Here is a 25197-nt window from a genome sequence, read left to right as displayed (position 1 = left end):
GCAAAAGTGCCTCTGAACACGTACAAAGTGCATTTCCTCCTCAACATTAGTTTATTCCCGTCCACCTGGAATTAGGAAACTGGAACTGATGTTCCAATAGGCTTGAATCTTGGCAGTTTCCCCACTGCTAAATATCCTCAGCCTCACCCACTGCCCTGGCCTCAATAGCTAAAATTAGGAGGGCAGAATTTCCAGTTCATAAAGTATGAGTCCCTGGCAGGCTTGAGACCTGGCATCTGTTTCTATAAAAGAAGTGTAGTCATTGGTCAGTGGAATGGTCCAAACAAATGGGAAGTTGAGAGAGAATCCCTGGGTGAGACTTACTGATAGCCATAGTGAATGTCCACAGTGTATTTATTTATGTTGTTGCTTATTTCATGCTCAGTCCAATAAGAGCTTAGATATGAAAGAATAAAGCACCTGAGGTTTAAAAATAAATTATTGCAAGCCAAGCACTAGAAAAGATAGAAAATCCCATGCAGCATCAATCACTAGAATTGGTTACTACAGCATTCCTTTGGACCACAAGGAATTGCTTGTACAGTTTCTCTTAAGCAGGTGAAATTTCAGGCTCATGCCGAATTAAACTCCTTAATTGGAAACAGACCATTTTCATTAGCTTTATGAAGGTTGATCAAGGGATCCATTATAGAATAAATTACTTCCCTCCCCTCTGAATATCAAATTTAAGCATTTCGCTTTCACCTTCAAATACCTGCACTTTGGTCGTAAGCTTGTGGTACTAAAACCCAAATAATTTTCTTCGGTATGCTTTGTTGGCTGGGAAAACCCAGCCAGATGGGCTGGGCGTAACTAATAAATTATTATTATGATTATTTATTAATTTCTTCCCAAAAAAGTCTCCTCCCAGAAATAACACACTATTTCTCCCACCTTCTTCTCTTAGCTGGGTATGGCTGAAGATCTGAGGCTGTGTTAGACTGTGACAGATGAGCTGTTAAGAACAGGCAGACAAAATATTTGGGAGCCACAATGCCAACACAGTGGTACTTTGGTTTACAACCATAATCCGTTCCGGAGGTCCATTCGTAAACCAAAACAGGTTGTAACCCAAGGCGGACTTTTGCCAATGGGGCCTCCAAAAAACCCGGGCCGTAATCCCCCCCCCAAATTGATCGTAAACATAAAAAAAATGTTTGTAATCCAAAAAAAACCCTGGGTCGTAATAATAATTAAAAAATCGCAAACCGTGACGCACACTTCTGGATTTGAATTGGTTGTAATCCAAAATGGTTGTAAACTAGACTGTTCGCAAACCAAGGTACCACTGTACTTGTTTCCCCACTATTCCCTGAATGAAAGTATGGCAGGGAGGAAGAGTTTAAACACCCACTATAGCCAGTGTAGTGGTCCTGAGATGGTTGACTCCTCACGTTTAAGGTTTTTAATAAGATGTTGGGAGATAGAACTCTCAACTCACACGTCGCTCCTGCCATAGGGTTCAGTGTCCCCGTATATTTGCATGCAGTATATTTAAAAATGTACAAATCCACACATACACACAAGGGCATAAGCATTTGGTCAAGTGAGAATCGTTGCCCTCGCTTACACATCCGGACGTATGATTTGGCATCATGTATCCTCTCTGCACCCGCATACTTACAATATTTCAGCCATCCATATTATATTCGTTTCTTAATTAGGGCTGCCAGTTTAATTGGTAGATTAATTAACTAAAGCTTTCATTGATTAACCAGTGGGGACTAATTTTAATTAGTGAGGGCAAATTTTAATTGGTAAGGCTGAAAATGAACAGCAAAATTGTTTATTTTTTTTTTACCCGCAGCTGTTTTGGTTGCAGCATATTACTATTATAGGCTGGGAAGAAAAAGTGCGTATTAAAGACGGCCCTTTGTTCTAGCAATGAGCTTTTGCTTAATAACTTATTTCGCCTTGTGCTTCAGTGTATTATTCACTATGTAGTTTCAGTGATGTAAAAATTCTGTAATCTTTCATTTTTAAAGGGATTATTCAGTTTACCATATTTGCGTAGACCTAATGCGCCATCGAATCTAATGCGCACCCTAATTTTCATGATGTAATTTGTCCAGAAAATGTGTGCCTTATACTCAAGTTAATATGGTATATCCTGCTTTGCGGCTTGTTGCTGCTGTTTTTTTATTTGGACCCTGCCACATGCACAATCTTGTTTATTATTATGTTCATATCCCACCTCACCTCCAAAGAGCTCAAGATGATATACATTGGTTTCTGCCTCTCTGTCTTATCCTCACAACCATCCTGTGACTTTAGGTTAGTCTGGCCCAATGTGAGCTTCATGACTGAATGGGGATTTTAACCCTGGTTTCCTACCATAGGAACCAACTCCACATAGTAAAATATTTGAGGGGGCCTGGCCAATGGGCATTCCCATTCAAATGGGGTCTGTGCACTGCACCTCTGCCTCCTTGGAAAGGAGCTGACTCAGTGCTTGGTTCATCCCCACATGCCTCTTCAGCATGGGACAGTTCTTCACTGTTTGGGAAAAGGTGCCTGAGCCATCTCAACTGGTGGTGGCCCTGCACTTGGGGGTAAGTGGAGGTGGGTCGATCTCCTGACATCCTGCTCAGCCCTTCCCTGAATTCATTCAAGTATCCATCTCCCAAGCCACTGGTGCCCTCCCTGGGCTCAGACTCCTCCTTAGGTCCTGAACTCCCATACCCCAACCCCCTAGGACCTTCCCTCAGCTCAGTCTCCTCCAACTCCCTAATCTCACCCCACTCCTCCTCATCTGACGCCCTTCTCCATGATGTTTCCACAGGTATTTGTGCAGCGAATGTAACATGAACAATGTCTTTAATGTTTGGGGCGCTAACAATCTGTAATGGCCCAGAATTTATCTAAGCCTGGCATTTCAATGTTTGTTTGTTCCTGTGAGGTTCAACAAAAATGTTGAGAACTGCGTCCTGGTCCCCTGCCCCTTGTTCCCATCTTGCTGAACACAGAAGCTGCTAACATCTACACAGAGTTTAGGATTTTAGTTGAATTACTCTGGTGACAGAGCAACACAAATATTTATTCCTTGTCCAGAAAGTCTATTCTGAATGAGTGTGAGTGAGATTCTGCATCATGTGTGACTGGGGGGGGGGGAGCTCAGTAAGAGATTCCCAATTTCACTGTGTTCATCTGAAGTTATGAATAGTTGTATGCACTAAGAGCATCTCTCTGCAATTGGGAACCCTGCCATGGACATTATCCCCGATGTCTATGAATTTGCAGCTGTAACATATAAGCTCTTTTTAGACCTTCAGATAAATGTACAAATGTTGGAAGCTGGGATTGCATACACAATCCTGGTTCCCCCGCCCCGCCCCAGATGTTCATTGAACACGTGAAAAGGGCTAATGAGACAAGCAGACCAATGTTGAGCAATGTATAATTCTATTTGTCCTGTTATAATTCAATATTGAGAAATGTATCACTTCTTTTGTCCCATCAGTGTAGGAAAAGACACCAACATCGGTTAAGCTCTTTGCACCACAGAACAGAAGGGAGGGTGGGTGTTGAATATTTGCATCCAATGTAATCTGGGCATATTTCAGGGGGTGAGTTCAACACAGAGGAACTGAGCCAGTGCAAACGGGAACTGAGCAGAAAAAGCAAATAGCACTGTGGCTTTTAAAAAGGGATATTTACAGAGCACTTTTGCATCTGCCACTGGAGCTACCAGTGGGCCCATTGATACCCATGTGTGTGATGTTGGCAACCTCTAGTCTACCATTGGTGGCAGCAGCTCTCCAAGATACCGTATTTAACTGAATGTAATGTGTGCCTTTTTTGGCCAAATTATGTCACGAAAATTAGGGTGCACATTAGATTTGATGGCACATTTACATTTGCCAGCACATACTTTTTTGGTTTCAAGGTTCTGAAAATTGCGGTGCACATTAGTTTTGATGGTGTCGGCGCATTCAATTCGCGTAAATACGGTATCAGGCTTTTATACCTGAGGTCCCTTTGTAGCAGGAGATAGCAGGAGCTGAACCTTGAGACTTTGTGCGTAGGGCTCTGCTACTGGGCTATGGCCCTTCTTTTCAGTGGTGTAGAATGGGTGGGCATATAGGCAGTTGTCCCGGGTACAATATTGCTAAAGAGCGCAAAATTTCAACACCCAGTGCTGCCGCAATACAACTCTTCTTTTCTTATCTCTGCAGCTGTGATTTCCTGGGTGACGCAGACACCATTAGGCAGCTTGTGTACTCCGTCCATTTCCCTCCCTCTCACCCCCCTTCTGCACAGCGCCAGGCACCGGCAACCCACGCTATGCCACTGCTTCCCTCATGTGCATGCAGTCATTGAATGAAGCACATGCATATGTTAACCAGCTCTCATTCAGTCCCTGCTAACTGAGTACCCATATATTATAAAATAGCAATGTTTTATGGAATAGAACAGCTTTTTTCTCATGTAGTGATGGCCGTGTCCATAATCAATTTACCTGTTCTTGGTATTCAGCAGCCAGCAGCAGGCCGTGGGACAGATTTTCACACAGAGCTCGCTGATTCATTGTCAGATTTGGCAGAACTTAACAAGCTAGTTTTGGCCACTTCCCCAACGCTTCCCTGTGAAGAGACAAAAGCAAGTAGGAAACATGATTTGCTTGGCTCCCTGGACCTTCCACCAATCCACTCTGTTTAAGACAATCAAAAACAAGCCTCATGCTGTTTTGGATGGCGAGTCTCCATTTCTGAGTCCATTCTCCTTGTTTGGCACAGATTCTTGTTCAAATCTGTGTGTATTAAAGAAGAAAAAGAAAAGCCTTAAGGAGAGAATGATTTCATAACGTATGGGCTCCTAATGAGGCCGCTTCATGCACAGATTATACAGGCCACTGTACTTATGCCAATCTGCCAGGATGGCAAAAGGAGCCTGTTCGCAGATTGGCCACATACCCTGAACTGGCCCCTGTAACTTCAGCACAAGCCAAGCTGGCCTTAAAACAGCAGGTGGGCCACTGTCCATGTTTCGTCTTTTTTTAAACAAATGCTGTCATGTAGCTGCAGCACATAGTAACATTTTGGGTTCGAGCTGCAGCCTCAGTCTGCCATCTTTGGCCCACTTACCTGTGAATAAGCCCTACAGAGCTCAATAGAATTTACTTCTGTGTAGGCATACATAGGATTGCACCGTTGAACCCTCTAGTTTCAGCACCGTTTCAGTAATTCTTACATCGTAAGCCGTACAACAGCAGATGGCACCAGCAGAGTCTTCTTTCTGATCTTAGCCTGTGCCTGCTCCCATGGCTTGAACTTTGAATTACCTGCTGTGGTAGGGTGCCAGTTAATTGACAGAATGGTGGTCCAGCTCTGGATTCAGCCCTCTGGCCAGATTCACTTCCTCACCTATTATCTATGTAATGTGGATGAGGGACTGAGACTGAGAGATTGCTAATTCAGCCTGGCTAGGCACATTAATCGAAGTAGCAAAATAAACAACTGTATTGCTTTTTAGTACCTAATCATTCTGATATTGCTGTGTGAATTATTTTTATTTGTGTCTCTTCTCAGGCTTCTTGGGTTTCAAAGCATGTGCAGAGTTTGTTGAATAATAGAGATGTTTAGAGGGAGCTGTTGGAGAAAAACAAATACCTTTCCTTCTTCTGAGCTTCTAGTTAATGCATGTGTTACTTTAAACCACACAAGAGCACTGTTTGTCTAGCAGTCTAGCCAACACTTGCTTATAGTCTCTCTGTCTAAGTTAACTCCACCCCTAAAAGCTGAAGCGTTTTTCTGTTATTCTTTTCCAACTTGTTGAGACAAGATGTCAGCCATTTCTCTTTCATCTCTACCCACCCTGTAAATAGCTCCTGCATGAATGAAGCCTTTGAACTCCTTAAATTGTAAGTTGCCCATGCTGCAAGCTCTCCTAACAAGAGCAACTTGGGACTCCTGATCAGCTGTTTTCAGGAAGACCAAAGCTGAGCATCACACATATATGGGGCCCGGTTGCAAAATAAGCCCCATCTCAGACATTAGTGGTCTCTTTGGCCAACCACAAAATTACAAATAGGCTAATTCTACCTCCTGAATGACTCTAAACTCAGAATTTAAAAGGCCCAGCCAATTCAGACCTATTTTGCTATTGTGAAAAGAGCTTAATTCCTGGACGCTTATTCAAAGACTTGGGTATGCTTCTCGCTACTTCACAGTGAGGGATGGGGGGTCACCTATAATCCCCAAATACTCTAGGTGGTGCTGTTGAACTACATCAAAATGTAGAGGTTCCTCACAGGGCAGCAGACCACATAATAAGGATATATGCTGCATTGTCAGAATTCAACAATTTGTGACCTGGATGGGAGACTGCTTAGGGGTTCCATGCAAAATGCTATGGGCTTCCAAAAGGAAGAATGAGATACCAATGTAATAAACAAGCGGGCCATTGCACATAGGATTTCTTTGAACAGGTGTGATCCAGCAGATGGTTAGCGTCTGACAACTGCAAAAGTTGTCTACACTAGGAAAATATGCTGGCTGTGTTATGTCCAGCCCATTCAAAACAACGTTGTTTTTATGTACCTCATCAACTACTTGAGAATTATTTGTCTGTCTTTAGAACAAGAGTAGATGATTTATAATTTTCACTTCCTTTCACAAACCTACCCTTGTGTAGGTGTATTTAGTTCATAATAGACAATAGGCAATGAAGATCTGCACAAAGGATATCTGATTACTGTTCAGTAGTTGACAATGGAAGCCAGTTGTGCTGGAATTGGAAAACAAGACTTGCTCTCTCACAGCTTTGGCAAGGCCTCCAAAGGAGCAGGGGAGGGCTGCCTACAAAAACATAGCCTGTTCCTTTACCTACCCCCATGTGGGTTTTTTTTTTAAGTGGTGTGTTCATGTATACCATTTTTACCATGTACTGGTAGGTCAAGGTCAACAGACCTGACTGCTTGGGGCCAGGTTTTGTTTATGATTTAGCTCTATCCTGCACCGTTACGGCATTGGCATTTTCAGGACAGTTTACAGTCTCAAAGCTAGATTAAAATGATGGATCAGGTCCCTAGCATTTAGGATCTAAACATGCTAAGTCAGATGTAGGAAGTCTTAACATTCATATGCGGTATTGCCCCTAAAGGAAAGACAACATGTGTCTATGTCTTCCACACAAATGGGGCATCTGAGGAACTAAATGTAGGCCTATGTTACTTCCAGATCTCTCTCTCTCTCTCTCTCTCTCTCTCTCTCTCTCTCTCTCTCTCTCTCTCTCTCTCTCTCTCTCTCTCTCTCTCTCTCTCTCTCTCTCCCCTCTCCTCTCTCTCTCTCTCTCTCTCTCTCTCTCTCTCTCTCTCTCTCTCTCTTTCTCTCTCTGTGTGTGTCTACTTATGTAGCACCTGAAGCAAACCACAAAATGGCGCCCCCTCCCCGCCTGGTGAGTGAGGATCCACATCAGGAAGAAGAAGAAGAGTTTGGATTTGATATCCCGCTTTATCACTACCCGAAGGAGTCTCAAAGCATCTAACATTCTCCTTTCCCTTCCTCCCCCACAACAAACACTCTGTGAGGTGAGGCTGAGCGACTTCAGAGAAGTGTGACTAGCCCAAGGTCCCCCAGCAACTGCATGTGGACGAGCGGAGATGCGAACCCGATTCACCAGATTACAAGTCCACCGCTCTTAACCACTACACCACACTGGCTCTCAACTAGGAACTAGGGGCAATACATCAGAATCTGCTGCCCCTGTGGATCCTGCCATCTGAGGCACTTTCCTCACTTTGTCCCATGGATGGACTGGCCCTGATAACAATGGAACAAGCAAAGTCCACAGAACATGGGGTTTTAGGGAAGTGGCGTTTCCTAGGCATGAACTGCCAGTGACTGTCATTTCCCTGCCTCCCAGCTTAAAAAAAAATCCTACGGTACTCTCATTTCTCATGTGCTAAAGCGACCATTTGTGCACCACAGTAAAATGAATCTACTTCCCAGATTTCATTTCATACAGCCAGTGTATATAACACCATGTGGGTGGAGGAAAGAAAAATGTTTTGAGCAAATATTGGAGCCTTTGTGGCTTTTTAAGAGTTTCACCAAAAGCAGTAGGATTTTGACCTTTCATGCCTAAAACTTCCACAATGGAATTGGATTCGGTTTCTTAGAGACCAGGAGACAACTCTGAAATTGAGGCATGTTTTACTTGGACAGCTACCATTAGTGGAACTAACCCTTTTTCTGCATGACAAAAGGATCTTATAAATCTGTGGTTGGATGCAGATGAGAAATGCATGTTTCGTTCACATCAATCACAATAAGCTCATTATGGGCAAGCTCTCCACTGAAGCTGGAAAAGCTTATTGCAGGACCAAAATGTTATGGAGATTTCAACTGATGTCAAGGCCTATGGAAACTACCTGAGCTTAAGAATGATCCACCAAACCTTTCCTTGTGGCAGCCCCCAATTCAGTTTTGTCTCAACAGTGCCCCTGCTGGGGCTGGGGTGGGGGGCAAGCACACAGAGACAAGTGGAATTTTTCATCCCCAGCACCATGATGCGGATTAATAGAGTATTGCCTTTCCCCACCCACCAGATCAATCATTTGATGACTGGAGAGGGTGTGATAACCTGTACTGTATATGGCTGTCTGGGTGTGGTGTATGCGGGAGAGCTTGGAGGACCCATGCCTTCCACCGGCATGTGGTCCCTAGAGAGTTGACCTAGGTTGAATGCAGTCCTAGAGCTGGGAAAAGCTTATCCAACCCTCATAAATAAGGTCCTCCAATTAACATGGTATCAAACTATATCAAGCTATAAAGGTTAGTTATATTGAGCTTAGATACAATTTGGGTAACCAATGCAACAGATGCAGAATGCCTTGACACACAACACATTTCCTAGCCACCCCTCCCCCCCCCACATTCTGGCTGCTAAATTTGTCACTAGCTAAAATTTCTGGACTGCTTTTTTTAAAGGCAGCCTTATGCCGAGAGCATTACAGCCATTTAGTCAAGCTACCGCCGCTGTGGTTGCAACTGAAACCACGTTCCTCTTCCTTCAGATGGGGTTGCAGTCGGTGAGCCAGCCTGAGCTGTTGAAATGTGTGCAGTGCTGTATGCCTAAGGCTGCAATCCTGTACACACCCACCTGGGAATAAGTCTCTTTGAACCCAATTTAACTAAGTTCTGAGAGAACGAATGAAGAACAGAAAGGAGATGTTTTATGAGATGAGGCAGCTCCTGCACTTGCAAGCTTATTACTGGAACTCTGCACGAATGGCAATGCCTCATTAGCATTTAATTAACAACTGTTCCTAGTGAGCAAGTCCAATTAATATCCCGCTCATATGCAGCCTCTACAATCAACAGATTTCCTGCAAGAACGTATTTGTGTGCACAGGACACAAATTGTTTACCATTGTTTACTATTATCCTATGGTGCAGGGAGTGCAGTGCTCCCCCAGCAGCAGCGTTTACTGGGGATGGTGGTGTCAAGAAATGTAATTATTTCTGGTGCTTCTACTCCATTTCACTCCGTGACTGAAGATGAGCAGTAATGAGATATAACCGGGAATCTCTATCCCTTTTCTCTTAGTCGAGTTCTTTATGGAAGTGATGATCCTTATTAAACGGAGTCTCTGCGCCTGCAAATGGAATGATAAACCTTGTGTTAACTGGAATGCACATTTTTAAATGTCTCTCAGGGGAAGGTAAAATTAGCACCCTAAAAAGGATGTTTGTTCTCTTTGTTCTCCCTCTCAACAGCTGAATGGTGCCGTACACACACACACACACACACCAGCACACCAGCATAACACCACTTAAAATCTGACAAGCAGGGAAGGAATAGAGGCTTTCCTAATTCTGTGAAAAATCGGAAAGATTTCTTCCCAGCAAATGTTTAGGATAACAGAAGTGCAGGATGGGGAATGGTCTCAGAGGAGCGAATATAATATCAGACTAACAATTTAGCTAATGTTAAGGACAACTTCAAGCTCTTGTTTTGATGATATAAAAATGACTAAAAGAGTGTTACCCCTAAGTTGTGAGGACTGAGTAAATTTCCAAGGGTTTTTTAATTCATATGTTTTGTTTATATTATTTGCTTTATTTTTAGATTGTCTTTGCAAACAAAAAAAATTATATAATAACTTTTTATTAAGGCTACTAACCACTCTCTCCAGATGTGTCTCGTAGCTCTACTTTTTTTTTTTTGCTTTAAACATAAACAGGCTTTACCAATCATTTAGTCAAACTAAAAAGTAAAGAAGAGGAAAAAATAGAAATAAAAATCTGGGGGGAAATTGGCCCTAGTAGACATTTGATGTTCTTAATATTGTTGCAGGAAAACTCACAAGAAAGGAATTGTAGAACTTAATTTTTTTAAAAAAAGAATCCATCAGAGAATCATTTTGGAGAAGGGAGTTGTTGGCACAATTCAATTACTTAAAAACAACAAAGTTCCTTGAAGACATGGTTTCCCAGCTGAGCTTTATTAGAAAATATTGTGATTTTAATGTATTTGTATCTACTGCTCAGACTCCTGATTCGTAGAGCGTGGGCAATGGTAAATACCTAAGCCAGGCAAAGCCATCAGTGAACTAAATTTTACTTCCATGGTCTCCTCTTTAAGCAGGACTGTTTCAAATAGTTTTTTAGAATAATAGAATCACAGAACTGCAGAGTTGGAAGGAACCACGAGGGTCATCTGGTTAGAGTATTATCAAGCAAATAACTCTATTTAAACAAGCTTTCTTTAACTTCTCTCTCTGACCCTCCTGCTCTGCTTTTTGTGCAGAATCACTTCCTGGTAGTTCCCTTAACCTGTGCCTTCCCTCTGTATCATTAAGTTTCTCTTGCCGATTGCTGTCCTAACCCTTTTACGTAGTTCCACAACATTGATACAAGGACTTTTCTCTGCTCGCAAAATGAAATATACCGCATGGCCAAAATGTTTTCCAGCCAGAAACAGACATAAACACGGAAAGGTAATGGGAAGCAAACACTGCAATATGGGGTTGAATTAAGCAATTGCAGAAGAAAACCCCCTGCCTATTTCAGTGTCTGCTCGTTGTTGACAATGGCACGTTCTTACTCAACGTTCTTTCCATAAAACAGTCAACTTTCGGGGAAATCATACCATAACCTCCAGTTTGAGCAAGTCAGAGAGGCGCAGCAAAGAGCAGCAAGGCCTTCACATAAACATAGTCTTTAACAAATTTAGCACACATTTGGTATGAACTGAAAGCAAGTTGTGGTTTGAATCTGCTGGAATGGGGGCAGAAAAGTGGGATATACCCACATTTCTCTGATGAAAATAGGGATGTCCTATTAATAATAATAATAATAATAATAATAATAATAATAATAATAATAATAATAATATAGCTAATCTGTCTACATATGAAATAATTGCTTGTTGACGCAAAATAAGAATGGATAAATACGAAGAAATTTGGAATGAATATCTAAGTGACAAGGCGGATAACAGTGGGAAATAGAGTGGGGAAAGAGTGGTGATCAACAAGGAGTAGGCATAGGGATATTACTGTATCTAAATTTGTGTTGTCAAAGTGTGTTCTCTTTCATGGAGAGCACGTGTTGCAGTGGGGGCAAACAAGACATCCCTCTGTTGCTGGGCAGGTTAGTTTGGATGGCCACGAATCTTATTGGGCACCTCTTGGTCGTTGGGGATAATTTGATGTTGCAATTTATGATTGACGGCCAAGGGGCTATTTATTCCCTGCGCACAGCATTGAGCTGCCTCTTTTCGTTGCACGCATCGGGGCTGCCTTCAGATGGCTCAAGAGTTGGATAGCTCTATACCCTCCAACCTTTTTTCGATGGAAATAGTGGTGTCCTAAGGGAAAGCGGGACATTCTGGGATCAAATTGAAAACCAGGATGGCTTCTGTAAATCTAGTAAAATAAGGACACTTGGAAGAACAAGAAGTGAAGTGGAACAGCCTAAAGTTTAATACTGTTTAAATACTGTTATGTATGCTAACTTAGAATTGTGACTCTACAATCCAGACAGAATTAGACTGTGAATAGAGATTTATGTTCACATAACAGCTATGGGGAGGGGAAAGCTTACAATGCAACATTGAGGATGATGTATGTACTCTTGACATCTTCAGCTACTTCACAGCTTTATTTAACACATGACAGTCATACATTTTATTGATTGAAACTCCCTCCTCTACTCTTTACTTGGTGCAAGAGTGTTCCCTTCAAGTGATAGTCACACCTTCAAAAGCATCACTCCTCTATACAGGGCAGTAGATCATAGAAGTGAGTTGTTGCCTCGGTATCTCTTGTCAAAGGCAGAATTTTATTTACTGAGCCAATCATTCATTTTTAAGAGAGACACTGATATATATTTTTTACTTCTCCAGAAAGAGAAAGAGCTGTTGAATTGTCCTGGCAAAATAGACAAACATGGTAACACCTTATAAAGATTTAACCACTGCATTGTGGAAAAATCAAAACAATTTTACCGAGAATTCAGGTACGATGACCTAAAATATTTACAAGCAAAAGAGCAGTGGGATGTGGAAAGAGGTGCCACATTTATTGGAGACGGCTGTGCCAAAAATGGACTGTCTTCCAGTAGTAGATTATTTCCATGAAGATGAAAGCAGTAATTGTTGCATCAGGGGAGACTATCTGATGAAGAAGCAGGTGCCTACCTGGAAAATAAAAATAATGTAGAAGGATATTCTTCAGGTAGCTTTTTGCTAACTTCGTATTTGTAACATCTGCAACCATGTGCAGCTATGTGCACAATGACCCACCGGAGGTTTAGCTCTGTTGTGATTGCAGCTGCAATATAATTTCAACAGAACTAATTAACAACCAGGGCTTTTTTCAGCCAGAACCTGCTGGAACTCAGTTCTGGCACCTCTCAGGTGGGCACCATTGTCATTATAAGAGAATGAAGGAGGTGCTTTTTACAAGAAAAATAGCATTGTTAACAACCATCTCAAAAGACAGAGATGTCACCAGGCATTAATTATATGAAGTGGGTGTGGGAGTTGGAGAAAATGGGGTACAAAATCAATGAAGTTAAGCATTTTATAATTCCATCTACTTAAGCGATCAACCCTAGTTCTGGAGAAAATGGGGTACAGAATATGACTTATTGTACAGAACTAACAGTGGGTGGAACAAATGAGGCCTGCAATCAGTTGCCAGCATGGCATGCTACCACCCAGGGTGGTGGAAAACATTCCAGATGCTATAGCAAGGATACCGACTATGAACCCCAACATTCTCTGGTCCCGGAGCAATTATAAGTAACCCTTTGACTAACAGTGATAGAAAACAAATGCTGAGGACTTGTTGCAAGAGGCAGTGATCCATGATATCCCTAGCACACCCATGGAGCAGTTCTGCAAGGAGTGTCACATCTTCGCGTGGCAAGAGACGTTTTAGACATTGCACTTAGCTGGCTGAATATTTCGTCCAGTATAGCTCTCGCAAACACAGTTCCAATGCAGGACTACAGAGCAATGGAAAGCACCTCACTTTATATTAAATTATTTAGAAGATTTATAAACCACTTAATCACAGAGCTCTCCAAGCAGTGTACATAATAAAACTAGATGAAGCACAGCTAAAATCCATAAAACATATAAATAAAAATCGTAATAATTGAAACACAGATAAAATGGTTAAAACTTACAAAACAAATATAGGTAACTAAATTATACATCTGAGTAGGCTCATTGAAAAAGGTTTTAAGCAAGTTTCTGAAGCTGCATGCATTCCAAGTATTTAGAACAGCCCCCGCCCAATGAAAACTCTAGTTTGTTAAGGGTGTTGGTAATAGTAGCTCTGCGATAGGTATACTACAGTTCCCAGAATTCTTGGAGTGTGCTTTAAAAGCATGGTATGTATGCAGTCTATAATATTTAGCAAGGGCAGCTGTTGTTATTAGAGATGTAAAATTTCCGGAAATTTTGAAGCTCAGAAAACCCCCCGTTTTTTTCCGGGGGGAAATGGAAATTTTTGGAAAAATTGGGGAAAAAATGCTACATTAGCACTTCTTTTTTCTTTTCCAGATTGAAAGTCATTCTGTTACTTTAGAAACATAAAATATAACTATGGACAACTTTAACGGGCATAAAATTATCACAACTAGCATATTAAAAATATAGTGTATCCAAACAATTATTACAAACAGAATTTACTTTTAAAATAATATTTATTTGTATTTGTAACAAATGGAGCAACAATCTCCTGAACTGTTTACTAGCTTATGTGGAACAAAAAAAAAACTTCACAAAACAATTTTTAAAAATCCAGAAGTAACAATTATTCATATTTCCTCTTCACATTATTTAGAAAAACATTCTCATAAAAAGAACGGAAGAAGGAAGTGGGACTAAGTTTCAATGAATGGGCATGGAATTTAATCAGAATCATTTTCTGAGCTGTAATGATCTTCTAGTGCTTTGAGGCCTAGTGAAGAGGAACAGAACCAATGCATACCACACGCATGCAAAAACAAAATTGAAACCTTTTTCTTTTCTGGTGACAACAGCACCTCCTAAAGGAAGAAATGTATCTTGTTCTTGCATTGGAGAGTTCAGTTTGTAACCCAGGACTTGCTTGTCCTCACAGAAATTAGAATAATCTGATACCATACATATTTTTAAAAAATGATTTATAAAATATTTGAACCCCTTATCTTAAAATATTTTATTCATCATGTTAAAATAAAACATTCCATAATATCTCTTTTTTATTTTTTTAATTTTTCACAAAAAAACACAAAAGGCTTCAGGAAAAAAACAGGGGGGCACGGTTTCCCCCCAAATTTTCCCGGGTTTTTTCCGGGCCTTCACATCTCTAGTTGTTATGCTGTACTGTATAATGAGTAACCAAAAAAATCACATAAAATACAAACCCATTTAAAGTAATAGATAATTCTCGTTTTTGTTGAAAATAAGATTTCATTGAAGTACAAATTAAATAGAAAATTGAAAGCATACAGAAGTGGCCCAGTTGAGCAGGCACAGAGCACTGGATTGGCAGCTCACTAGAGAGCAGTCCCCAGGAGGAACAAGAGGGCAGGGGCGAGAAATACACTGCACCCACACTTCTTGCAAAAAACAACAACTTGATTGGTACTCAAGTCACTGTATAGTGGCACAGCTATGTGCACCCAGCTTCAGCGGCTGTGCAGGCAGTTCTTATCTAGCAAGGGGTATACATGCAAATGTCTGCCTCCGCACATACATACCTCCTGGTTGGATTGTCCCCAACTATTTGAAAGGAGTACAGCAGATACAACTACTCATAAATCACAGTACTTTTCCATTCCCCCGCTTCCAAGCCTGACTTATCCTGCATTGCTCCATGTGAAAAACAGCAGCAGCAAACATTCTTAGCAAACATGCTTGCGTCCCTGAGGACAGTACATTTTCTGGTTTAACACTAAGCCAGCCAAATAAATAATTGAGAGCTCTGTAATCTGACATGCTTTTAGAAAGCCCTGCAAGTGCTGATTGTATTATGAGTGCATTATTATTATATTTCAAGAGGAAAAGCCAGCATATTAAATGATTAGTGAAGAGGTTAGCAAGCTACTTCATCGGCAATCCATGGCTTGAGGGCTGGACCTGTCCAACATTGACAATGATGGCCTTCTTTCTTTGGCGATCACTCGTAGCCAAGTAAGATTGTCTTCCCTAAACACGATTTTAACAATGGGTCCGTAAGTGGCTGTGGAGGCCAATTCTGGATCCACACGTCCTTCCACAGTGGGAACATTGGTTTCCAGACAGGAGTTGATCACGGTGTGGATTTGCCAAGCGTGCCTTCCTCTTAGCACATTTCTCCCTTGCATCCTGAGATTGAGTTTCTTCAAAGCCCATGACACCTTTGGTAAAGGCTGTTCTCCAACTGGAGCGCTCGCAGGCCAGTGTTTCCCAGTTGTCAGTGTTTATACTACTGTACATTTTTAAAGATTTGCCTTGAGACAGTCTTTAAACCTCTTTTGTTGACCACCAACATTACGCTTTCCATTTTTAAGTTCGGAATAGAGTAGTTGCTTTGGAAGACGATCATCAGGCATCCACACAACATGACCAGTCCAACGAAGTTGATGTTGAAGAATCATTGCTTCAACACTGGTGATCTTTGCTTCTTCCAGTACACTGATAGTAGTTCACCTGTCTTCCCAAGTGATGTGTAAAATTTTTCGGAGACACTGTTGATGGAATCTTTCGAGGAGTTGGAGATGGTGTTTATAAGTGGTCCATGTTTCACAAGCAATATAGTAAGGTTGGTAGTACAATGCATATAGTAATGATGGCATTACGAGATAGCCCACAGTGCCACACGGTTGCAGTCCTGCGAGTTGATGCTGCTGTGGCAGCGATCACCAGATGCAGGGCAGCAACGGAAAGGGGCGTCACCCAGGTGGGAGCATGGTGGGATAATTCACCTTCATGGCATTTTGGTAACTGGGGAGAACCCCAATTTTTGAACTTTGTGTTGGCTACATCCATATACTTCTATGCACAAACCATTTGGAACAACTGTGTATCATGGGATTGTAACTGAAATTTGGCTTGCACATTATTTGGAAGAGTGGCATCTCAGTGCATGAGTTGCTCCACTGAAAAGCACTATGCGCAACATGACAGGGAAGCTTAGGTGGTACTATGTCTATCATAGCCCCCATCCCAGGCAAATCATCACCGGATGTTGCAATATTCAAGAGGTGAATGAATATAAACCAGGTCTATCTGGTACCTTTGCCGGACCAATTTATGCACTTATGATGATTGTGCTTCAGCCATAGGAACTACTCTGTCTGGGTCACCAGCTATGACAATTGGAGTACCTGTTTCTGCTCTTGTTCAGAGTTACTAGACAATCCCCCCCCCCCTGGTTACTGTTGATCACTGCTATTTTTCTATAAACACCTCCCTCATTCTCTTAGAATGGGAATGGTGAGGTTCTGGGACCCATCTGAGAGGTGCCGAAACTGAATTCTGGCTGAAAGAAAACCCTGGTGTTGACTTACATTTGGCTTCTGGCAACAGTTGTAATCAAACAATACTAATCCTTTAGTCATGAGGTAAAACCAAGCAGCATTCTTATAATACTTAAAGCATACTTATAATACTTCAATCCAATGAAGAACATCTTGCAGAATGGCAGGTGTTTTAAGCTATGTAATTGGGCAGACAAATTTACATTTCCCACATATCAGCATGTTTTATTGTACATGCAGACCAGTTTACTAGTATATTTATTCAGTATTGGCTTCTTTACATACTATTCATTGATACAAAATACTGGGTTAAAAAATCTTAGTTCTGATTGAAGTTAAAAGATGATTTGCTGTTGTCTTAGGCACTGAATATTTTATGGAATATATTATTTAATTTTTCTTCCAGAGAGTCATGCTATGTACCTCAGTACTGAAGGAGGTAATAAATCTTGATAATAAGAGTAATAGTAAGAAACTATAACAAAACTACACTGCATGATGGTGTTAGTAAGAGCCAGAGAAGCATTTCCCTCAAGTTCTGTTTGTTGAACAGTATTTGTCTAAACTGTTGTCTTTCTGCAGCTAAATAAAAAAGCTTAAGACCTGCATATAGTAGAACTAATGTGGCAATGCTCTTACAAGACCAATTTACATTGTGTGTTGCCTCCATAGAGTAGAAAAATAGAACAGCCACACAAACCTATTATTACATTTGAGAAATCATTAGTCTCAAAGGAGTAATAACAGTATGCTATTAAAATTCTGAATACATTTTCAGCTTCTGCTTTGTTTAAGAAAACTTTATAAATATGCAAATTTCCGATAAACAAATCCAAAATAAAATGCACTGAAAATACTGATATGTAGACAAAAGTTTATTTACACCATACAACATTTTAAATATTTTATACACAGCTGCAGCAGGAGAAGCTACTCTGAGCTTTCCAGAGAAAACTGCAATAATAAAGATGTGAAATATATTATTCATATAAAAGTGAGATTATTACTTTATTGCATTTAAAGCAATGAAGAATGTAGCTCAACAGACATTCATTTAATGACGACAAAACTTTGCTTTTTTATATTATAAAGTAAAAAGTGTAGTAATGGCCAAACAGACTGTTATAAACTTTAAAAACTGCATAAATATATACATTGTGCTTCATGGTGAAGTTTTTTGAAAACTAAACCAGATGAAGCTGTTACAACATGAACCGTTGCTTGAGGTTTATCTATAAAGATTTACCTTACAAATCCATTCCACGGGTACTTACAAGACACGATGGTAAGAATTGTACACCTGGGCTCTCCACTAGTTTTGCTAGTGGGAATATATCGTACGAAAAGAAACCACTGACATTTGGCACATGAAGATGCTGACACGCCTCGGCCACAATGTTCAGATTGGCGTGTCAGGCTTCCCAAGTCTCTTGAGTGTCAGTGCAAACAAAATTGTTCTATATCTCACTTTCTCTTGAGTTTGTTTCCTCTTTCGTTAAACCTCCGTTTGAAAATCACCTTCTTGTACATCTAGAGGCAAGTTCAGACACTTCTCCCATTCTGATGGTCTTAGTTCTAAAGCATCTTTTGCCTCTGTATCTAATACATTTATTGTGGTATAATGTGGGTAGTCACTTGTGTTTTTGAAAGCGTCCCAGGGAGCCTTGCTGGCTGCTGTTGGATTTTCCTGTGGAATTGAAGGGAATGAGGTGGGGTGCGGGGGAGAGAGAGAGAGAAACAACTTTTTTAAAACTTCCTCTTTGCCGATTTGATCTTTCAAGAGATCACATGTAAAAACAGACATCAGACTGGCCAAAATTCAGCCAATTTTCTCATCCTTTTCTACGCTCAATCAGCACACTGAAAGGCTTGCCAGCAGATCTGCCAACAAACCCCCAGTAGCAGGGTTGGAACTGAGTGAAGCAAAGGTTCACTGACCATCTCTGACAGCTATATATTTATTTGCAATTTCCTAGAAAGGTGAGCAGGAATTAACTTGACAAGGAGCACTTCCCACCAAATTGGATTAGCTGCCTGTTTTACAGCCTTCTTGGAAACTGACTGTGTGTTTGGGTTAGTGGTAGGCCCTGTAACGAAAGACATTGAAAGCTCTCCTCTCAATTGCAAAGTGGGATTTAAAGGCTCATCATAGCCACTGTAAGTGTCCCTCGAATACAGCATGTGACAACTTGAGGCTAAGTGTAATCCAAACTCCCAGATGGGAAACATCTCTATCCAGTGCTGGCTTTTGACTTTGTAAGGCCCTCAGCATCCTTTCCTGGCCTCAGCCCCATCACAGTATCTAAGATTAATCAAGGATACTTGTCTGGTTCATTGTAGCTGCATGCCAAGAATATACAGTATGATGAGGGTAAATATAGGGAAGCATTATTGGTGCTTGCCCAACAGTTACATGATTCTTTTCCTCGGAGACTCATCAAAGCTTATTCCCTGCTGGATGTGTAGTCTATGTCACTTTTCATTGCCTTGGCTGATCTGATATAGGAGCAAAGGGATTAAGTTGATGTTTAATCTTTTAAATGTTTTTTTTTTTTTAGGACTGAAACGAGCTAGTTTCCATAAATTCTCTTCAAAATTGGTAGCAAAGTGGGAAATCCTTTAACAACTAGTCATCAGATCCCTAATAATAATAATAATAATAATAATAATAATAATAATAATAATAATCTACTCAATTCAGAACATGGCCATAAAATTCTAAGTAGATATAGTGCCATTCCTTCTCTGGGATCAAGAAGAGAGCTTGCAAAAATAATGGAAGCCAGATAAGATTCTGATAGTGCCATGAAATGTGTGAGCTTCTCATTATAGAGAAGCTCTCATATCAGAAAAGCAAACAAACAATGGGCTTTACTAATCCTGAATATTTTTCTTCTAACACGAGGTTTACACAGAAGCTAATAAAGCACTTGCTAGTAAACCCTGAAAATATAGCCTCTATTTTTATATATTGGACCTTTATTTTTAACACTACCATAAAGGCGCACCACCACAGCTGGTCTTAAATTAACAGCCTAGAGATATGATGTTGGAAGGCTTTGGCATATTTCAGGTTCAATTTAATGTTTTTGTTTTAACTCTAAATTGTAATTCTAAACTATTTTATGAGGGAATAATATATACAATTATTAAAAATGGTCTTCTGTGAATGTTGATGTTGAATATTCAATACATATTCATTCTTAAGGCAAATGTTTTACATCCAATAATATATAATATGAGTATCTGATTGCAATTATTTTTATGCATTTGGGATTCGATGTTACTATGTTACTTAGGCTGCAGCCCTTTAAAGCTATTTGTGTATTTAATCATTTGAGAGGTGCAGGTCCCTGAATAGTATGGAAAGGAGTAATGGGAGAGGGAATGCCTTAAGGTTTTGCTTACACCATGCAGAGAACCGCATGGCTGCCTCCCAGGCAAGTTCTCAATTTCTGTCACAATGAAACATGACAGAAGTGAAAGAACTGGATATTATTTATGTATCCCACATTTGACCCAAGAAACTTAGGGCACCGTACATGAAGTTGATCTCACCCACTTAAAAGTTGAGTAAGTGCTTTAAGCTTGTCCAAGACTCTCCAGTAAAATTTGCAGCTGAGCAGGGGATTTGAACTCTTGTTTTCCACACCCTCATGGCCCTAGCCCAGGAATCGGGAACCTTTCCCAGCTCAAGGGCTCCATTTCATTTCTGAGGGTGGTGTGCCAGTTGTGGATGGGGCCATAGACAAAAATGGATAGGATAATGGATGTAATTCTTTCCTTTGTACAGTAAGCTACACTTTCGCCATATAAAAGTCAGAGGGCTTTCCCCCACACAAACAGACATACACATAGAAAAATTCCTTCAGTAGCACCTTAAAGACCAACTAAGTTTTTATTTTGGTATGAGCTTTCGTGTGCATGCACACTTCTTCAGATACACTATCTGAAGAAGTGTGCATGCACACGAAAGCTCATACCAAAATAGAAAACTTAGTTGGTCTTTAAAGGTGCTACTGAAGGAATTTTTCTATTTTGCTTCAACTCAGACCAACACGGCTACCTACCTGTAACTAGACATACACATACACATTCTTCATCCAGGAAGCCAGAGGTTCATGGATACAGTTCAAGGACACAGTCAAGCTTAGCAAAAGTACTCAAGTAATAGTGGTGGAAGAGGGCCAATGGGGAGCATGGCTTGGGGTATGGTGTGGTCTGCCTGAAGAGGCACACCCAGCCCCTGAGCTTGAAGTTCCTAACCCCTGTTCTAGCTGCTGGAGAGCTTTCTACTTATTAGGCAATTCTCACTGAAAGAGAATAATAAGCTCTTTTGAGATGATCCAACTTAAACCCACAACTTTCCTAATACTTCTTAAATGGTAAGAGATTAAAAGTACATAAGAGGATAGCAAAATAAAATAATAAAATAAAATAAAATAGTATACTTACCATACTGCCTGATTTTGGTACATCTCGAAATCTGTCTAGTGTCTGAAATTTCTGATTTAATTCCTGAAACAATTCCATGTGCCTCTTCCTCGTATGCATGACCTTCTGCAAAATAGAATATAATTGCTTAATACTTTATAATGAATCATGGCACAGTTTTAAAAGAACCATTATTTCATCCAACTTAATAAAGCAAATTGAATTTGGCTGGGCTGGGCTGTCTCTTTCCTATAGACACAATGAACTCAAAATTAATTGCACCGTCGCCTATTTGATCTTTGTAATATACTTCCCAGATACAGAGCGTTGCCTTTTCTCCTTCCCTTTACTGAGTTGCCCTAACCACTACCCAATTCCTTTATGCTACCACATATGTGCTATGAATATACTGTAGCGGTGCCAGCAAACCGCTATGTACAGTGCATGTGTGGTGGCGCTACGTACGGCGCATGCGACATACGTAGTGATGCCACATATGCGCCCTACATAGCGATGCCCACCTCGGGTGTCACAACGCCTTCCATCACCCCTGGCCAGCACCCATGGATTTCACTGGGTCTACTCTACTTTAAGCATGGCAAAGTCTGGATCTAAGTCTTGCCCCATTATAAATTAGTTTAGTATCAAGGTTATCAGCAGAAATCTGAATCTGAGATTAGATTTCCGATGCCTCAAGCAGTGACAACATGATTCACAATGTGGGCATGCGAACATAGCAAGCAATTGTAAACCAATTAAGCTCTAAAGAATTGTGGGGTTCTGCAGGATTCAGTGAGATCCTTCTTGCAAAACATAATTCTCCTAAGAGACAGTAGACCTAGATTTATGAAGGAAGTCTCGCATAAGTGATTTCCTGGGTTTCCAAGGTATTAATCTTACTGTTAGTAATGCCAAGTACCAACTTGGCCCTACACATAACTGGTTCCACTTCCAAAGATAACAGGATTGTGGAACAGTGGCTACAATCTTAAATTCTTTTATTTGGAAGTAGTGCTCTCCCCTGAATTCTGAGTCTTTCTATGAGTACATGTGGGTGAGGTTGTGCTGTAAGAGAAATTCAGTTTTGTTTTCATTTTAATGAGAACTGCCTAATTCACACTTCTCAAACCAATATGTGAAATGAAAGACTATCCTTTCAAACTATCCTTCAAAATGTTAACTTCTAAAATTTTGTGTTTTGGTTTTTCAACCAGCAGGTACAAAAATGCACATATTGGGGGAAAGTGTGCATAATAATGCATATATTTTAGAACACAGCATACAAAATACACTATATTAGGGGGAACTACTTACAAAAATGTGAATATTAGCCACAACAGCATAAGGAAAAGTGTTTTTTTTAATGAAAAATCCACACTAATATGCTGGTTCATTTTCATGAGGATTTTTCTTTTAATTAAAAATTGCACATGGTTGTGGAAATGTAGAGAACTGAATTTAATACTGGAAAAACTAGAAGCTGCGAGAAAACAAAATTAACAGATTCATCTACTCCTACTCATGCATGAATTGCATATAGCACATGGATTCAAGCCTGAGTGGGACTGGGCTTCTTGCCTCATCACTGCACGAGCTCTGACAAGAAAGCATTGAGCATAGCAATCTTCAGAGACCTCTCTGGAGAGACAGTGTGGAATGGGCTGTGGGGGACTGCAAAGAGAAAGAACTTTCCTTTTGGGAACTTTCTTATGTAGAACACAAGCTTGATATTGAGAGATTCCCACCTCCCACATTGGGCCTCCATTGTGCCACATTGTTCAGGAGGGGAGCTTGAACTACTGGAGAGCCTTCTCAAGGGTGGGGCAGGGTGGGGGGTATGAGAAATTCCCTTTATGCAAGCTTTCTGAACATCCTAGGATCCAGCCAATATATATATGTGTGTGCCTCTCCATACTGAAGGGGCACCCCTCTTCAACAACAAGAGGAACAACAGTTGGTGAGCTTGGCAAAATGTGCACACATCCTTGCAATCACTTTGTCAGACAATTTAGAAATATGTAACAGGATGACAGATAAAGGAGAACAGAATGTTTTAGATGTGCAAGGCATCATCTGTATTTATCAGATGCTAAAATCTGCTCTCTTCAGTGATAGGAAGGATGTCTTTGAATCAGTTGCCATAGAGAAAAATTCTCCAAGAAAGAGAACCAAGCTGAATATCTGACTTTCTAAATGGCATAGTTATGACTCACAGTATTTGCTCAGTATGGTGATTATATAATTTCTCCTTACATACTTTTAAAAAAAGTTTTAATTGCCTTTAAGGTAGGTTGATTTAGTTGTTAATGCGTCATAGGCTTCCTACTCGTTATGAAGATTCATTAAGTGAATGCCTTAAAAATATATATATATATTTGGGGTGGTGGGGCAGGGGATGATGACACATAGCCAAAACATGCAGAATAAGTAGGACCTGTGAGTCCAAACTTGAACTGCTGCAGACTGAACCTGCATCTTTTCTCCATTTCATCTGTACAGCCCTGTGCAAATGACAGTTCTTGGAGGAAAACAATTGAGCCCCTGGGCCTGCCTTCCAATGTTGCACGTGCACAGATTCTGTGTAGAAGAGCCCATCTATGTGTGGGGATGAAGAGGTGGGACATGCAGGCTTAATTTCATTCTCCCCTCCTCACCTCAGTTGTAAAGCCCAGAGATAGGGATCAAATATAACCCTCTGTGCCTATCTATAGCCGGTCCCTTGGGCACTCTCTAGCCCTGCTCTGCACCCTCTTTGAGTGCCTTTGTAGGAAGGGAGTCTGAGAAACTGAGGCAAATAGGGGTGATGATAGATGAAGATCTCGGCCTAGCAGACAAAATAAAAACTGACAAAATCACTGGCTCTGGATGGCATCTACCTGAGAGTTCTTTAACAGCTCTAATGTGATCTTCCAACAAGGATGTGTAATTTGTTCCTCAGATCAGCTTCCATGCCTGAGGACTGGAGCTCTGCCAATGTAACACCAATTTTTAGAAAGGGAACCGGGATGGAACCTGAAAGTTGCAGGCTGGTTAGCTTAACTTCTGCCTCTGAAAAGCTGGTGGAAAGTGACAAGAAGATGCTGACTAGATAGGCAATTGACCTGATCCAGCAGGCTTCTCTTTTGCACTTATGTTTACTTGGATGAAAGGGCGTGGGTGTGAGAATGTGTGCAAGCCTCTTAATTTTACATGAGTGGAAAGTAGCCTACTGTTACAAAAGGTAAGAATCAGTTGCCTTGCCTACTTTCCCCTCTGGTCCAACCCCATACTGGCATGTGGCCCTGGTAAGGTTGCTCATGAGATAATATGGCCCTCGGGCTGCAAAGGGTTCCCCACCCCTGACATGGGGTTACATTTTCAAGAAGTACAGAGTAGAATTGCTTGAGTGTTCTTCTCCTCCTCACTTCCTTGACCTGAGCTTGTTTTTTGTTATGTAATAGCAATCACAGTTTCAACCTGGTTCACACTTTTGTATATGCCTTCTCCTCCGCCGTTCTTTCCCTTGCACTCTGAATCAGCAGTGTGGGAAGTAGGGACGAGCTAACCTGTCAAGTTTGGTTTCTCTCTGCCCCCCCCCCCCAGTTTTAAGTTCTATTCTTCACATCGCTTTATGATTCTTTAAAGAACCCTCGCAAGAATTCTCCAGCATTTTAGTGCATTTTTCTCCTAATAATGGAGGTGCGTATGCAGTTTTGTCTAATGTACATGTTTTTGCAAAGCCTATATTCCCTAATATTTATGCTCTCCCTAGTATAATGTATTTTACATTTTCATTCATGAATATATGCATATTAATGCA

The 25197-nt window shown here is 40.8% G+C and overlaps 1 protein-coding gene across 1 annotated transcript in view; it reads right to left on the bottom strand.

The window, feature by feature from the left end:
* Window positions 1-17837: 17837 nt before the first annotated feature.
* Window positions 17838-25197, bottom strand: part of ADGRB3 (adhesion G protein-coupled receptor B3) — a 432921-nt gene continuing 425561 nt past the window's right edge. The window contains exons 30-31 of the mRNA XM_035109688.2: window positions 21420-21524; window positions 17838-18651 (exon numbers count right to left, since the gene is read on the bottom strand). Of these exons, the coding sequence (XP_034965579.1) occupies window positions 18460-18651; window positions 21420-21524 (297 nt within the window). The 3' untranslated portion in view covers window positions 17838-18459. The remainder of the gene's footprint in view (window positions 18652-21419; window positions 21525-25197) is intronic.

Source organism: Zootoca vivipara, chromosome 3 (genome assembly GCF_963506605.1).
Source record: "Zootoca vivipara chromosome 3, rZooViv1.1, whole genome shotgun sequence".
NCBI classification, from domain to species: Eukaryota; Metazoa; Chordata; class Lepidosauria; order Squamata; family Lacertidae; genus Zootoca; species Zootoca vivipara.
Note: the sequence above shows the minus strand (reverse complement) of the source record. Positions and strands in the feature narration are given on the sequence as shown.